This window comes from Lynx rufus, unplaced genomic scaffold (genome assembly GCF_022079265.1).
Source record: "Lynx rufus isolate CCGP_SWC_20201006 ecotype Redwood Valley unplaced genomic scaffold, mLynRuf1.p SCAF_7, whole genome shotgun sequence".
Classification (NCBI taxonomy): Eukaryota; Metazoa; Chordata; class Mammalia; order Carnivora; family Felidae; genus Lynx; species Lynx rufus.
The window spans coordinates 123,846,662-123,864,192 of record NW_025814889.1 but is presented as its reverse complement, the minus strand read 5'-3'; the positions used below and the strand labels follow the sequence as shown (position 1 = coordinate 123,864,192).

Genomic DNA, 17,531 nt, shown 5'->3' with positions numbered 1-17,531 from the left:
CCTTGGAGAGAGACTTGTGAGATTCCGTTTGTGAGGTTGTGGGCAGTTGTCGCTTTTCTTTTTTGCCTTTTGCTCACATTTCAGCCCAACCAGAAAATTCTGTGTTTTCCGTCTGGTTGAGGTACTCTACCTTCTTGTCTTTTACAAAACGAGTATTTATTTTCTCTTGAACCCTTTGTTTTTTTTAAGTTTATCTTTTTGTTTTGAGAGAGAGAGTGACTGAGAGTACTAGTGGAGGAGGGGGAGAGAGAGAGGGAGACGGAATCCCAAGCAGGCTCCGTACTGTCAGCACAGAGCCTGATGCAGGGCTTGAACTCACGAATTTTGAGAACATGACCTGAGCTGAAATCAAGAGTCGGATGCTTAACCAACTGAGCCACCCAGGCATCCCTCTCTTGAACGCGTTAAAAGATCATATAATATTCAGGAAAAACATTAAAACCATTTATAACCCTATTTTCCTTGCACAGATTGAAGAAAAACTTCCATGTTAGTTTCCAAATATATGCACATACTTTGACACGCTTGCAATTAGCGATGTGCTGTTAGACCTGCTGAAATGATTTCCACTTAACTGCCACTTATATGTTTATATCTACATGTAATATATGTAATAGGTGGTGTGTATTAAGTATGTTTATATATGCGATACATATGTGTAGCAGATACAGGGCACACACATAACATGCACACATATTTTATGGCCTTCACAATACTTCAGTAGCTCCAGTTTAATAGGGGCCTTATTTAATAGGCTCATAATGTTCCATCTTGATTTGTCAAACCACATTTCTAATGTTGCTTAGAAACTTTTGTTCTGGTGAAGAAGGCAGGACTGCAACTGCGAAGCTGAAAATGTGTTACTTCACGCAAGCGCCTGTGTGTTTGCCCTCAGGGAGTGAAATTCTTCCAAGGGAAGCTGCCCATTAAAAACCTCTCATAACCTACTGAGCTTATTTGCGGCCACAGCATCCTCGGTAATTAGCTTGTGTCCCGTCCTGCAGGTTCACAGAGATGCTGAGTCACAGCTGGTTTTGCAGGAGTGGAAAAAGGAAAGAAAGGAGATGAGGTAAGAGGGGCCTGCTTTGAATGTGAGTCTGCCACCCGCCTGCACCCTGCGCGGGCCACACGCCTTTCCCAGGGCCGACCCGAGGCAGCCGTCCTTTCCTAGCTGCCGGGTAGGAATGTGCCCCCTTTGTCCCGGAACTAGCGGTGTCCGCCCTTCGTGAGGGACATGTGACATCTGCTTGAGGCAGCAGCGACCTTCCTCCCACTTCCTGCCCTTGCCTCCGCAGGCCGGGCTTGAAGGAGCTCTTCCTTCCCATCCGTCTTCCCGGCCGGCTTGACTCGTCCATTTAGGCAGCTGGTGGCCCCGAGGTCGGTCACACCGGCAGCACGGCGTGGCTCCTGGGACAGCATAGAGGCCGGGCTCTGAACCACGGCGAGGGCTCCTACAGCCCGGCGCTCACTGGTAACCGGGAATGTGCCAGCACTCAGTGTCAGAATGTTTATTGGTGAGGCGGGCCCGCCTGCCGTCTGCAAAGTTTGGCGGGTGGGCATCTCCGGGAACAGTCGTCGGACAGAGACCCGTGGACGGTCGTGCCTGCCTTAGAAGGATGCCGTGTGTGCGGACACTGTTTACTGGGAGGAACGGTCACTGCCCGGGCTCTGGCCTCTGAGCAAGGGCCAGCCTGATTGGGGGGGCAGCGTGCAGAGGGGACAGGATCCTCCCTTGGGGCTGCAGAGGCCACAGCCATATTGAATTCAGTCCTTCCTCCGCCCTCTTGGCGGAGGTGTTGGCTGCCCGGGGCTCATTCTGCTTTGATTCTTTATCTAATGTTGGTCTAAAAGTGCTGCCTGAGAGGGTGAGGGGAGGCGGGGAGGCCTGTCGTGTGATTGAACCTCGGGCCCCATGACCCAAAGGCCAGACCAGGACTCTCAGGTTGTCAGATGAAGGAGCTGCTTCCCCATCACATTCGGTTTTGGATTTAAGTCTCCAGCAACCTCACACCTTAATGAGATGTTTTCACCAAAAGCGTAAAAACCATTTATGTTGTTCTGTTTGCAGACCTAAAGGAGTTTGTGAAATTTTCTACTCTGGTTGTCACAGCATCTGCTGTCACCATGTACCGTACAGGTGGCTGCTACCAGCTAGTGGCTTTTGTCACACAGCGTGTACGCGGTTATGTCTTCTGCTGTGTTTGTAACTGATTTATTAACAGTCAAGTGGTATTTATCTACTTTGGGGGACTGTTCTGTGTGTAGGGGTCCCAGCCAGCAGACGGTGCGCCTATCCCGTGTGTGTGTGTGTGTGTGTGTGCGCGCGCGCGCGCGCGCGCGATGGGGTGTTGATTTCCACACAGATGCATGGCTGCAGGGCCTTAGAGCCTGGGGCGGGTGAGCGGCCTTGCAAAATGCTGTCACCTGGGCTGCAAGGAGGCGGTGAGGCGCTTGGAGTGGTGTAACGGATGATGGAGATTTATTTACGTCACTACAACATAAGCCTTAACTTCTCAGACATCGAAGTACTTTGGAGTTTCTCGTCTGGCTTTAGTTGTCTTACCTTACTCAGTTCTCACTGTAACCGTTTAGAAAGGGAGTCTGGATCCCATTCCATAGAGGAGGGAAGTTTGGACATGAGAGCATTCTGCATCTGCCCGCATGCCCCTCTCCTGCCTCGTTTGTTTTGGTTTGGAAAACATAATGGGTATGTTTAGAGGGTCATCCACGTGTTCTCTGGCTGGCCTGACTGGGAAATGTGATCACAGTCATTTTGATGAGTGGATGGACACAGTTTACCTGATGAGGGGCGGGGGCTGCCCTAGGCCAGTTTTCCCCTCAAGTGAGTCCTATGAAAATAAAAGGGGGATTTTTGTTTTTGTCTTTTTTTGTTGTTGTTTTTTTTCAGTATATGAAATTTATTGTCAAATTGGTTTCCATACAACACCCAGTGCTCATCCCAAAAGGTGCCCTCCTCAATACCCATCACCCACCCCCCCCACCCCCCATCAACCCTCAGTTTGTTCTGGTTTTTTTTTTTTTTAACGTTTATTTATTTTTGAGACAGAGAGAGACAGAGCATGAACGGGGGAGGGTCAGAGAGAGGGAGACACAGAATCTGAAACAGGCTCCAGGCTCTGAGCTGTCAGCAAAGAGCCTGACGTGGGGCTCGAACTCACGGACTGCGAGATCATGACCTGAGCCGAAGTCGGCCGCTTAACTGACTGAGCCACCCAGGCGCCCCTGTTTGTTCTGTTTTTAAGAGTCTCTTATGCTTTGGCTCTCTCTCCCACTCTAACCTTTTTTTTTTCCTTCCCCTCCCCCATGGGTTTCTGTTAAGTTTCTCAGGATCTACATAAGAGTGAAAACATATGGTATCTGTCTTTCTCTGTATGGCTTATTTCATTTAGTATCACACTCTCCAGTTCCGTCCACGTAGCTACAAAGGGCCATATTTCATTCTTTCTCATTGCCACATAGTACTCCATTGTGTATATAAACCACAATTTCTTTATCCATTCATCAGTTGATGGACATTTAGGCTCTTTCCACAATTTGGCTATTGTTGAGAGTGCTGCTATGAACATTGGGGTACAAGTGCCCCTATGCATCAGTACTCCTGTATCCCTTGGGTAAATTCCTAGCAGTGCTATTGCTGGGTCATAGGGTAGGTCTATTTTTAATTTTCTGAAGAACCTCCACACTGCTTTCCAGAGCGGCTGCACCAATTTGCATTCCCACCAACAGTGCAAGAGGGTTCCCGTTTCTCCACATCCTCTCCAGCATCTATAGTCTCCTGATTTGTTCATTTTGGCCACTCTGACTGGCGTGAGGTGATATCTGAGTGTGGTTTTGATTTGCATTTCCCTGATGAGGAGCGGCATTGAGCATCTTTTCATGTGCCTGTTGGCCATCCGGATGTCTTCTTTAGAGAAGTGTCTATTCATGTTTTCTGCCCATTTCTTCACTGGGTTTTCTGCCCATTTCTTCACCATTTGTTTTTCGGGTGTGGAGTTTGGTGAGCTCTTTATAGATTTTGGATACTAGCCCTTTGTCCGATATGTCATTTGCAAATATCTTTTCCCATTCCGTCGGTTGCCTTTTAGTTTTGTTGGTTGTTTCCTTTGCTGTGCAGAAGCTTTTTATCTTCATAAGGTCCCAGTAGTTCATTTTTGCTTTTAATTCCCTTGCCTTTGGGGATGTGTCGAGTAAGAGATTGCTACGGCTGAGGTCAGAGAGGTCTTTTCCTGCTTTCTCCTCTAGGGTTTTGATGGTTTCCTGTCTCACATTCAGGTCCTTTATCCATTTTGAGTTTATTTTTGTGAATGGTGTGAGAAAGTGGTCTAGTTTCAACCTTCTGCATGTTGCTGTCCAGTTCTCCCAGCACCATTTGTTAAAGAGACTGTCTTTTTTCCATTGGATGTTCTTTCCTGCTTTGTCAAAGATGAGTTGGCCATATGTTTGTGGGTCTAGTTCTGGGGTTTCTATTCTATTTCATTGGTCTATGTGTCTGTTTTTGTGCCAATACCATGCTGTCTTGATGATTACAGCTTTGTAGTAGAGGCTAAAGTCTGGGATTGTGATGCCTCCTGCTTTGGTCTTCTTCAAAATTACTTTGGCTGTTTGGGGCCTTTTGTGGTTCCATATGAATTTTAGGATTGTTTGTTAGATCTAGTTTTGAGAAGAATGCTGGTGCAATTTTGATTGGGATTGCATTGAATGTGTAGATATCTTTGGGTAGTATTGACATTTTGACAATATTTATTCTTCCAATCCATGAGCACGAAATGTTTTTCCATTTCTTTATATCGTCTTCAATTTCCTTCATAAGCTTTCTATAATTTTCAGCATACAGATCTTGTACATCTTTGGTTAGACTTATCCCTAGGTATTTTATGCTTCTTGGTGCAATTGTGAATGGGATCAGTTTATTTGTCTTTCTGTTGCTTCATTATTAGTGTATAAGAATGCAACTGATTTCTGGACATTGATTTTGTATCCTGCAACTTTGCTAAATTCATGTATCAGTTCTAGCAGACTTTTGGTGGAGTCTATCGGATTTTCCATGTATAATATCATGTCATCTGCAAAAAGTGAAAGCTTAACTTCATCTTTGCCTATTTTGATGCCTTTGATTTCCTTTTGTTGTTGATTGCTGATGCTAGAACTTCCAACACTACGTTAACAGCGGTGAGAGTGGACATCCCTGTCGTGTTCCTGATCTCAGGGAGAAAGCTCTGTTTTTTCCCATTGAGGATGATGTTAGCTGTGGGCTTTTCATAAATGGCTTTTATGATCTTTAAGTATGTTCCTTCTATTCCGACTTTCTCGAGGGTTTTTATTAAGAAAGGTTGCTGAGTTTTGTCAAAAGCCTTTTCTGCATCGATTGACAGGATCATATGGTTCTTATCTTTTCTTTTATTAATGTGATGTATCACGTTGATTGATTTGCGAATGTTGAACCAGCCCTGCATCCCAGGAATGAATCCCAGTTGATCATGGTGAATAATTCTTTTTATATGCTCTTGCATTCGATTTGCTAGTATCTTGTTGAGAATATTTGCATCCATATTCATCAAGGATATTGACCTATAGTTCTGTTTTTTTGCTGGGTCTCTGTCTGGTTTGGGAACCAAAGTAATGCTGGCTTCATAGAATGAGTCTGGAAGTTTTCCTTCCCTTTCTATTTTTTAGAATAGCTTGAGAAGGATAGGTATTATCTCTGCTTGAAATGTCTGGTAGAACTCGAAAGGGGGATTTTGATTTCAGTAACTTAAAAAGAGACTCTTCTGAATTGTTCTGTGTGGCTTTGCTCTTTTCTTGCTTCTTCAGAGAAATGACCAAAAATTTCTTCAACACCCAGTTCGGAAGCTTGTTCCGCACAGACCAGAATCCCACCTACTTCCTGAGGCGCCTGTCCCGCTTTGCTGACATCTACATGGCGTCTCTGAGCTGCCTCCTGAACTACGACGTCAGCCACACGTTCTACCCCCGGCGGACTCCGCTGCAGCACGAGCTGCCCGCCTGGTCGGACCGGGCCCCCGCCCTCAGACCCCCGCTCCTGCAGGAGGCCCAGGCCGAGTAAGCGGGGCCCGCCCGCGGAAGAGGCCGGAAGCCGACCCCCGGCCGGCTGGACGTGTGCGGTCGACTCGTGTGCAAATGAGTGTCGCTTTCGGCCAAGACACAGATACACCTTTTGATATTTATTTGGTACCTTTGGGAGACTCCTCACCGAGTTGTCGGGACAGACGCCGGCAGCCTGGCCTCTGCGTTTCCCGTACCGGTTGGGCTTCAGGGCAGGCCGGGTATTGAAACTGTGATTGGCCGTCGTGTTTACCAAGGTCCCGGCCCGGGCGTCCTTTTTCCGGGCCCCGTGAGACCTCTCGATGCCGGTCTCCCTTCCAGCGGCGGAAGGGCCGAAACCCTTCTTGCCTCTTCGTGGGCGAGGGGCCGAACGTTCACAGGCAACGCTCCGGGAGCCGCAGGGGACCGCAAGCCGCTCCCCGCAGGCTCCACGGTAGCCTCGCACGGCGGCACGGGGCGTAGATGGTCCCCAAGCCGCGGCCGACTCCCCGGGCCCGCGGCGCTGGGGCTTCGGCCTCCTGGCCCCGCGCTCGAAGGGAGACTCGGCCTCCCTGGGACGTCTTCTGTGAAAGAACAAGAGGAGGCGCGGGTCCCCCGACCCTCCCTTGGCCTCCGTGTCCGCTCGCTGTGCCCGCCCCCTGCCGGGGAAGCCGCGCAGTGCCACGTGGCGTGGGCGGCTCACTGCTTCCCCGGGGCAGGGGAAGAGGGGGAGAGGAGCTTCCGGTTTACTCCCCCGCCTGCAGAACAGACGGCGTGCGGTCGGGCCGCAAGCGCCCCGGGGATTTGTGATGGGCCTCGTGGGAGTTCGTCACCCCTGAAAACGCCACCCCAGCGTTGGTTTGCTGCGCCCGTCGGCGGGCAGAAAGTGACACAGGCGAAGAAACGTCCTTGTGATGAAATGCCCCGCCGGGACACCTGCTGGGTTGTCAGAATCTTGTCAAAACACTCGCGTTAACCAGCCGGTGGGGAGGAGGCGGCCCTGTCACCGTGTAGCCCTCGCGGTCCCTCCCTGCCGTGTTTGTGTGGCTACTTTGGGAGCGTGGGTGGCTTTCTTTAGGCGGCTGTGCTGAGGGTGGGAGAGGGTAAGGGCCTGGCAGCCCGGAGGCGGCCGAGGCGCAGCCCCGCTCGCCCTCGCCGAGCGTCTCGTTGCTTTCTAAGGCAACGCGCGGGACTCTCGTGCTTTACCCTGCAGCATGGCAGGTCCACGGAAGGGGGGCTTGCGGAGAGCGCTCGCCGTGTCCGCGGTTTTAGTGTGGCAAATGTATCAGAACCAGGGGTTGATGAAATGCTAGCTTCATCAGAAATTAAATGAGTTCCCTGACATCCTTTGCGATGCCCTTTGCAATGCCCTTTAGACCCAGTCGACCCGATTTGGCCCCCTTTGTTACTTGTAAATTTTTGTTATAAACACAGTATTCCATTCTTTTGTTGGGAATGGGGTAGGCATTTTGTCTGCTGTGTGTTAGCTCCTATGTGTTTTGAGCATCAGAGGGTATTGGAGACGGGCATTTAATGGGCACAGGTGGATGCCCAGAACTGCTTGGTGTTAGGGTCTTCAGTGGACGAGCTGGTGCTGTTGGCCTTAGAGTTTCTGCTTGGAGAAGCTGAGCGAGGAAGCAAAAAAGTCTTTTCTTACTTTTGATCTAATCAGGTAGTCAGGGGATGTTAGGTGCCCATTGCATTGTGTTTTGTTTCCTCCAGAATGAAGTAGAGATATTTTTAAAACTGTCTTTTACGGATAGCTAGGTTAGGTGACGCACGCCTTAGGGGAGAACATTTTCTCGGGGTGAATAGTGTATTTTACAATATATTACCAATTAAGATTTCAGTCTCTGGGCCCTCGGACATGGCGGGATTGAGATCTGGCGTGCGTAGCAGAAGCCTGGCATCTGTCTCAGCAGGTCCCACACTTGGCGACGGCGCCCACGCCAGGGCCAGCAGCCTGGGTCAGGACAGCCGTTTCCACGGCAAGGACAGACACGGGCATTCTCGTGTGTGCTCAGTCAGGGTGGATTGTAACCTTTCCCTCTTGGGACTCTGTTGGGACTTGGCCCGCTGCGCTGGGCGTCACGTTCTCCCCGGTTCTCTGTTGTGCACACTGATGAAAGCATATTGGTACAAGCGAAGCGAGTCTCCTTTCTACCATTAAAAAAAAAAAAATCAGTTTGGAAAGTGAGCACAATTAAATTGGTCTGCACATTGAAAAATAGCTTTGGTTAGGCTGGTGGTACGGGGGCGGTGCGTGCCCGCTGCAGAGCCCGGGTCGGCTCGTGGTACCCACAGCAGACTGCCCTGGCGGGGGCCTGCACGGCTGGCGTTGCAGCCGTTTATGGATGAAACTCGGCTTTTCAGGTATCTTAGGAGTTTGGCTCAGGGCTCCCCCTTTCCTCCTCGTATAGCCTCTTTTTTCTTCTTTCTCTCTCTTTTCCTTCAGCTCCACTTCCTGCCATCACCATGAATGCGATGTAACATAAACCACCTGTTACTGATTCAGTCCCATCTTAGACCAAATTACTAGTTGTGCGAATGTATTGGCCCTCTTAATTATCGCAGAAGAGAAATGAGAAGTAATCTTCCCTCCTAGCTAATTGAGCTTTGGGTGAACTAAACGGCTTTTCCTCTCTCTTCCTCCCAAAGGCCTTTTAAGCAGTAGAGTGTGCTAAATATTGGACTTGATTCCCTCTGCTGAAGGCTCATTTGCTGCCAACGACCCACTCGGGGGCTCTTTTCCAGAATGCTCTAAGACTAAACTTGGCCGGAGGCAGGGTTCCTTGATTGCTCTATTCAACTACTGGGGAGTCTGTGTTTTGCCCTCTTAATACTAATTTCCTTTCGTACCAATTTTTTTTCTCTGTCTCTTTTTTTTTTTTTTTTTTTTTTTGCATTAGCATTTGGGAGCCTGGCTCCAAGTTTAGCTAACCTTTAACACCCTGGCGGATTAAAGAAAGGGAGTGAAGTTTCTCTGATGCAGGATTCAGCGAGCCTTGCCGGTAAAGAGCCAGGTAGGAAGCACTGGCGGCTTTGCCGGCGATTTTCTGTGGTCACTGCTCTAGGGACGGGCACATCGTGTGCCATCACCACCTGATGTACAAAAACTGCTGCAGGCTAGACTTGGCTCCCCAGCCGGAGTTTGCCGCCCCCCCCCCCCCCGCCCCCGCGCGAGTGGCTTGTGGCGGTGGCTCCGGCAAGCTCACCTCGCTAAGAGCACGCAGGGGAACGAGGTCAGAGCTGCGTGCGGCCGCTGGAGAGACGCTCTGGAGGCGAGCGCGCCGCGGTCCCCTAAGCGGCTCCCCGGGCACGTGCACGCCCGTGGCCAGCGTTTGCGGCACGCAGCGTGACCGTTGCGGGGTGGAACTGGACGGGCCCGGCGCTCGCCGACTGTCCTCCGTTGCGCCGACCTGTGGTGGTGCTCGCGGACGCGATGGGCGTGGCTGCCCAGAACACCCTTCCCAAGCGCAGGACTCCCCCACCTCCGGCCGCCGGGTGAGCCGCTTACCATCCTCAGCTGGTGGCCCACGTCGAGGGCTGCCCTCCAGAAAAAGCCCTGCCTCCGACCAAGTCCTGCCTCCTTCCTGGAGCGGCCGGCTCCTGCCCTGCCAGCCCCGCTTCCTTCCCTTCTCGTTCCTTCTCCGTTTCCGGGTGTCGATCCCAAGAACACTCCCCCCACACTCTTCCTGCACGTGAACTCCATCTGGGCGTCTGCTTCCCCGGGGACCCACCCCGCTACAGCACTTCTGTACTTTGTACTGCACGCTTGGACCCGGGCTGGGGAAACCGTGTTCTAGGTATTTAGCAGAATGACAGGTTGTGCCTGTAGGGTATCGGGCACAACAGATGCGAGCTAGGTAGACTTACTATTTATTCTGAACGTGAATTTGCTATTTATTCTAAATGTTGATTTTCTGTTACAGGATATTGAACTTAGTGCCAAATAAAAATTTGAATTATGTCATCCAGTTCACTAAGTCGTATGTTTTTGTGTGCTTTAGTGGCAAAGCCATATCAAATTTAACGTGCCCTAAAAAGAACACCCTGTTGAGGAGAGGAAGACGTGTGGGTCATTTCTCGCTCCTTTTGTCCCAGCACCCCAGCAAAGCACACTCGCTCGTTTTCAGAGCTTGAAGAATGTAGGTAAGGCACAGACAGAAAATTGGCATGAGCTTTAGACTTAGGCAGGCAGCAGAGAACCCCCCTGGAGTCTCTGTTCCCTCTTAAGAGCAAGGAGAAGACAGTCATCCACGTGGTTGTCTGCAAATTACCAGGAAGGCTCAAACTTGGAAGCAGTGTTTTGCGGGCAGATGTTACCGAATAATACAAAATTAGGAGTGACTGCTATGAAGTCACATCACTACTGGGTTTTGGATAAATTTATAAATACTTTGAAGAGCTTATTTTTAAAAATTGTTTCTCTGTGTCCATGTGCGCACGTATTTAACCACCTTATTTTCCTTGACCTCTAGATGTGCCGGGAACTGCGCCTCAGTCACTCCTCCCATGGGTAGCCTGCCAGTCTTCCTTTTTAAAAAAAAATTATTTTAATGTTTATTTTTGAGATACAGAGCGGGAGTCGGGGAGGGGCAGAGAGAGAGGGAGGCACAGAATCCAAAGCAGGCTCCAGGCTCCGAGCTGTCAGCACAGAGCCTGACGCAGGGCTCAAACTCACGGACCATGAGATCATGACCTGAGCTGAAGTTGGACGCTTAACCGACTGAGCCACACAGGTGCCTGTGCTGGTTTTCCTTTTAATCGCTTGCCTTTTTGCACCTGTGATAGTGGTACTGGAGGACTCACCGGACAATCTGTGCCTCATTCGTTTTGGGGAGCGATCTAGAAACGTGGCATTGCTATCATCATGGCGTGTTGTCCTAGAAGAGACGGTGAGCTACGCCTTTCCTGGAGTTGTGAAAAAATTTAAGACACGGGGCCAGCAGAATTTCTCACCTACCTCTGCAACACCTCTGATGACGCGGAACAGTTATTTGGGCCCTGAGGGCATCCGGAGAGCCTGAGGTCTGCTCAACCCAGGCTTTCACTTCTCTGTCCACAGCAGTGATTCCCAAACCTGGCCAGTCCTGCCCCCTAGCGAACATCTGGAAGTGTGTGGTGGGTTGTTTGCGGGGGAGGGGGTGCTTCCTTGTCACAGCGATGGGAGGGCCACTTCGGGTCTTTAAGGGCAGGGACCTGGCATAGCAGACATCCTGCATTGCTTGGGAGAGCTGTGCACAGTGAACCGTCCCAAGTCTATGCATCACCACTGGGAAGTTCCAGAACATTTCCATTACCCCAAAACTACTAATCCCATTCCTTCCTTACCCCTGTCCCTGGCAATCACTAATCTACTATGAGTTTGCTTATTCTGGAAATTGCATATAGTGGAATCATACGGCGTGTGGTCTTTTGTGTCTGCCTTCTTGGCATGGCATTTTCAGGTTTTATCCATGGTTTCGCATGCATCGGCAGTACTAATTTTCCTTTTAGGGTGGAATGATACATCACTGGATATACCACTGGTTATCCATAAGATGATGGATGTTTGGGTTGTTTCTCCTTTTTGGCTATTATGAATAATGCTACTATGAACATGACTATATAAGTTATTATATAGACATATATATATACTTGGGTATATACTTAGGAATTTCTGGGATTTCTGGATCACTATGTTTAAGTTTTTAAGGAGCTGCCAAACTTTTTCCAAGTGGCTCCGCCATTTTACATCTCCACCAGCAACGTACGGACCTTCTGATTTCTCCGCGTCCGTGCCAACACTTGCTATTAGCTGTCTTTTTGATTATCGCCCTCCTGGTGGGTGTGAAGCGGTATCTCGTTGTGGTTATCACGTCTTCTTCAGCAAACAAGACAGAATTAAGAAAGAAGAACTTATAAGGCAGGTCTTGGCTAAATCGAAAGGCCCCGGTTAGGCCTAAAAGGTGGATTTTACCTTCAAAGTTTGACCCTTCCCGTGGCAAACTCTTTTTGTTTCCCAAAACACTGGTTTTGTTCCGTTGACTTCGTTTCTGTTCCATAAACATTTATTGAGCACATGGCACGTACCAGACACTGGGCTAGGTGCCGACAACAAAGATGGAAGAGGCGGGTCCCTGCCTTTGGGAGCTTACACTCTAACAGGGAAAGGAGACAAAGGTCATAGTGTCGGGGAGGAGGCAGTGAAGTGCCACAGAGAGGTACAAAGGAAGGACAGCGGAGGGGCAAGTCCCCCGGGTTGGTGGGTGGACTTAACGTGGCCCCTCACCCACAGAAACAAAGCGATCCTTCAGATTAACAAAGAGCTGAGGTATTGCTTGAGTGCTTCATACTTTAAAACGTCAAGGGACCTTCCTTTCCGAAAGGCGACGTCCTGAGGATTCGCAGCTGACAGCCTCGAGGCGGCTCTGGCTGACGGGCGGCCGGCTGCGGGGATGGCGGGCCACTGCAGGTCTGGGCCCTCACAGCGCCCCCAGGGGGTCACTGCCGTCCGGCTGCTGGTCTTCAGCGTCCTGGAAAAGAGAGGGGTCTGAAACACGCCGGGCGCGGGACCTTCCGCTTGTCAAGTCTTTCCAGGTTGAGCCTTCCCTCCGGCCACCAGTCTGAAGCCTTGAAGGGGTTCAGGACATACTACCCCAAGATATGGCACCTTGGCATTTTTAATATCTTAAGCTGAAGGAATTTTTGAAAAAAACAGAAGCAGCAGGATGGTCACTCCGACCTTCCCCTCCTTGTCCCTCCCTCTTCCTCCTGTTCCAGGACAAAAGAAGACAGCACCAGAGACGAGGAATTTGGGGCCAGGAAATCTGCACAAACAACCTGGTTAAACTAACCCTTTATTTTCTAGTTTGCCTCACCGTTTACTACCCCAAGCCCAAACCCCTGTCTCGTCCATTCTTGTTTCTTTGTGTAAAAGAAAAGTTTCCTGCTCTCGGCTGTCCGGAAGGCCCCCGCGTACATGTGAACTTTCAATAAAGTGTATATGCTTTTCTCCTGTGAATCTGTCCAGATTACTTTTCCCACCCAGCCAGGGACCCTAAGAGGTGGAGGAAAACTTCTGCCTTCCCTACAGCCTAAACAGTCCCTCTCCAAGTGCTTTGCCCACACGTCTGTGGTAGGAGGGCCTGTTCACGTGGCCGTCTGTCTTGTGTCGGGAGGCGGGATGGTTGTTCTGGGGGCAGTCGCTGCTGCTTGAAGCTTGTGTGCCCTAGACAGGTCGTTTCAATTCTGCTGTTTCCCCCTCATCTGTAAAGGGCCATAATAATATTTACCTCACAGGGAGATATGAAGATTAACTTAGGTACTACCTTAAGGAAGGTATCGGCACCCTACAAAAGGTGGCTATTAATAGGATTACAAAACACTGCTTTCAGGGGCGCCTGCGTGGCTCAGTTGGTTAAACGTCTGACTTCAGCTCAGGTTATGGTCTCACAGTTCGTGACTTCAAGCCCTGCATTGGGCTCTGCGCTCATGGTGTGGAGTCTGCTTGGGATTCTCTCTCTCTCTCTCTCTCTCTCTCTCTGTCTCTCTCTCTCTCCAAATTGTACTTTCTCCTCTCTCAAAATAAAGAAAGAAACCTAAAAAAAAAGTTAAAACCTTTCAGATGAAAAATTCTTGAGCATTTGATAGAGTTCACTCAGAAGCCCTATTCCAGAGGCAGCACCCAAGCCTTGTGCCGTCTGCGGCTCTGATTGGCACCGAAGTTTCGTTAATTAGCATAGGAGACGTGTTCCAGATGACTGGATTGGCTACAGATGTTGTATAGGCACCCCACCCTGAATAGAAAAGGTAGGAGAATGTAGAAGGTCACTTGTGGGAACGGCACCCTCAGCTTAGGACTTCTATTCCTGGAACTTTTTTTTGCCACCCGGTCTGATGAGAAAGGTTCATCTGACTCCTGCATTTGGGATACCCTCTCTCCTGCCTCGGGAGAATCCTTCATGCCTGGGGCCGGCACCCTCAGAAGGGGACAAGCAGCTGAGAAGACGCAAAGAGCTTTGAATAAGATGGATAACATTCCCCCCACCTCCCCTGCAGCTGTTTAAATGAGGCCGATTTCCACATAACAACGCTTACAGAAATAAACTACTAGTTGAGATAGGCATAGCTGAACTTGCCCTTTCAATTTGGATGGGGAAACTTTTACACGGGTTTGATTAGAAACACAAAATAGGATAAGATCTGGTTATCTTTCAATCTATCGCAATAAGAACACAAGATCTTTACGTTTGGTTCACTGCAGAAAAACAAAAACGTTGATTGCACTATGCGAGCTTAAAAATGGGGCGATACATGGGGCGCCTGGGTGGCTTAGTCAGTTAAGCGTCCGACTTCGGCTCAGGTCATGATCTCACGGTCCGTGAGTTCGAGCCCCGCGTCGGGCTCTGTGCTGACGGCTCAGAGCCTGGAGCCTGTTTCAGATTCTGTGTCTCCCTCTCTCTGACTCTCCCCCGTTCATGCTCTGTCTCTCTCTGTCTCAAAAATAAATAAACGTTAAAAAAAAAATTTAAAAAAAAAGGGGCGATACAGTATTTAATGTTTCAGCACCACCTTACAAGAATTCAACAACCATAACGTCTTGAGAGGAAGGGCGGCATGTGTTCACGCGCAAAACAATCGCAGCAGCTCTCTGGCTGTGCTTCCTTTTTCATGAGGGTTCTAGACCAACAGCCCAGATTCAAGTTATTTCCTTCGGCCTGAGTGATGCCGTCAGCTCCGTCTGCGGAGGTACATGCTAGCTGCCAATTCCTATCTTTATATAAAAAGAAGCGTTAAATGTTATTACTAGCTTCTCCCTCCAGACCCGGTAATAGATGACAGGTAGGATGTACCTTCCACATTCAGTGTGAATCAGGTACCTTGCCATGGGCTCCCTCTGGGTTGAAGTCAGTGGGGCCCCAGCTAAGCTCAGAGACCACTAACTAGAAAGAAACGAATGGTTATTTCCTGGAATACCAGAGCAGAACACGCCCCTCTAGATACAAAAGAGCTGATCAAAGTGAGATGGGGCAAGTGAAGGACTCCATAGAAATCTGCTTTTGCTCCTTTCCTGCATCTCTTCTTGCTAGGACCTGCACCCCTACCCTGCTCCACACGTGCCTCGGAAGGCAAATCCCTTATGACCTCCCTGTCAGGCGCAGGAGTTCATGATTTCTCTAGAACAGATAACATCTAAGGTGAGAATGACTGGAGTAAGCCATCATAGGCTTATTCCAGACCACCTGATCTAGATATCTCTACGCCAAGGCCCTCTGGCTCCAAGGACTAACACCTGGACCCTCGTCTCTGTTCTGGCTGTTTCCCGGAAGCCTGAGAGGACGTGTACACCAGACCGCCATCCTCCGTAAAAAAACCCCAGACCCAGAACAAAGACCAGACTGACGCTCCTTTCCTGTCATGGCCTCCCGGGCACTCCGTCTGCATCTGCTCTCTCTGTATGTTCAATAAACTCTGCTCTCACTTCCTGCTGGCTCGCATTTGATTTCCAGGACCAAGGAGCCTCTGGGCTGGTCCCATGGGACCCGGCCCGCTGGCATCCAAAGGAACATAGCTCCGAAGGCAAGAAGCAGCCCTGACAATGGGCAGAAACCTTTTGTTGACACTGTAAATAGGTTTACTTAAAAACATTTTTTTTAATGTTTATTTTTGAGACACAGAGAGAGACATGGCATGAGTGGGGGAGGGGCAGAGAGAGAGGGAGACACAGAACCCGAAGCAGGCTCCAGGCTCCGAGCTGTTAACACAGAGCTGGACGCGGGGCTCGAACTCATGCACTGTGAGATCATGACCTGAGCCGAAGTCAGACGGTCAGCCAACTGAGCCACCCAGGCGCCCCTAAAAACATTTTTTAAAGTAGGTTCCATGCCTAGCATGGGGCTTGAACTCACGACCCTGAGATCAAGAGTCACGTGCTTGGGGCAGCTGGGTAGCTTGGTTGGTTGAGTGTCCAACTTCAGCTCAGGTCTTGATCTCAGGGTTCATGAGTTTGATTCCTGCATTGGGCTCGCTGATGTCAGCACATAGCCCGCTTCAGATCTTCTGTCCCCTTCTCTCTCTGTCCCTTCCCCACTTGCGTTCCCTCTCTCAAAAATAAATAAAACATTAAAAAAAAAAAAGAGTCGCATGCTCTATCAACTGAGGCAGCCAGGCACCCCAACAATTTAAATATAAGTTTAAAGCGTAACATGAGAAAGAAAAAAACCCTTTTTCGGGCCTGAGTCTTATTTTGCACAGGCTCCCTCACAAATGTGTGTGGCAGAATGAAGCTCAGGATTTGTGCATGTAGCGTGTCACTTCTCACCTGGTCACGAGGTTGGGGGTGGGCAACCTCTGGTTCTCCCTGATTACCTCTAATTGTTGGAGACTTCAGTCCCCCTGAGAGAACTCGGGGACACTGAACAGCCAGCATGGCTTCAGTCAACTTGCAATACTGGCTTTTTTAGGCTTGTTGCCCAAGAATGTCCTAGAAATGTGCTTTTCTTGGTGCAAAGCTTTCCATTTGGATTTGCTGAAAGACATCATTTACCCACAACTGACTCTGGTTCTAGGTAAAGAAGCAAACTCACCATGAAGGGGTCGCAGGAAGGTTCTGGGGGAGCAGAGGGAGTGCTCTCATACAAGGGGTTCGGTATATTCTCAGGCTGCTGCTTCCCAAGAGCTGCAACGTTGATATCCTCCTCGGACTGCTCAGAAAGACAAGCAGAGGCTAGAGCCAAGGTGTCCCCAGGGCAGGAGCGGCTCATTCAAGCCAGCAGGAAAAGCCAGCCATGCCCCACCTCCCCCTCCGAGAGCTTTGTCTTTGTAACAGTCCTTGGCTGGGACCAACGTGCACCACTCGGAAGTGTTCAGCGCACGGTGACTCAATCTGTCCGTCCAGGTGTCACCACCACCCAAATCAGTGTGTAGGGTGTTTCCCATCCCCTCCCCCTTCCCCAGGAAGTGTTCTCATGCCTGTGCCCGCCAGTACCCAATCCCAGCCAGGGTAACTGCTATTCCGACTTTCATCACCCTGGAGTGGTTTTCCCTGTCCTTGAACTTGACATAAAAGGGCTCATACAGCATGCACACTGTTGGTAAAAGTGCTGGAGCTTATTAATAGGCAGGTGACCTGCTATGAGGAACCGGCCTGCCACCGGGGCTCTGCGCCGTCTTCACCAGGCGGGTGTGGGGGCAGCCGGGGCACAGGGTGGGCCGGGCGGGGGCAGAAGGCACATGAGGGAAGGTGCTCAGCCGTGGGGCTGCTGCCAAGCCCAGTCCCCAGAGTTATCCCCTGCTCAGCCAAGACCCGCTGACCCACATTGGGCCCAGCAGTTCAAAACGGGGTGACATCTGAGGCTGGCTGCACCGTGGGGCCTGACCGTGCAGGTCCCGACCCTGTCCTCCACCCCCGGAGTCAGCCGGCCTTGAAGCCCCCACCGATCACAGTGGGTGCTTGTCTCCCGACTCCTCCAAGGTGAGCGACT

General features: G+C 50.2%; 2 protein-coding genes across 2 annotated transcripts in view; one reads left to right on the top strand and one right to left on the bottom strand.

Moving 5' to 3' along the window:
* The window catches only part of NT5DC3 (5'-nucleotidase domain containing 3), a 63,095-nt gene extending 53,059 nt beyond the window's left edge, over positions 1 to 10,036 (top strand). The window contains exons 13-14 of the mRNA XM_047066789.1: positions 1,005 to 1,069; positions 5,833 to 10,036. Of these exons, the coding sequence (XP_046922745.1) occupies positions 1,005 to 1,069; positions 5,833 to 6,085 (318 nt within the window). The 3' untranslated portion in view covers positions 6,086 to 10,036. The remainder of the gene's footprint in view (positions 1 to 1,004; positions 1,070 to 5,832) is intronic.
* Positions 10,037 to 12,530: 2,494 nt separating this feature from the next.
* The window catches only part of STAB2 (stabilin 2), a 165,309-nt gene continuing 160,308 nt past the window's right edge, over positions 12,531 to 17,531 (bottom strand). The window contains exons 68-69 of the mRNA XM_047066788.1: positions 16,635 to 16,751; positions 12,531 to 12,581 (exon numbers count right to left, since the gene is read on the bottom strand). Of these exons, the coding sequence (XP_046922744.1) occupies positions 12,531 to 12,581; positions 16,635 to 16,751 (168 nt within the window). The remainder of the gene's footprint in view (positions 12,582 to 16,634; positions 16,752 to 17,531) is intronic.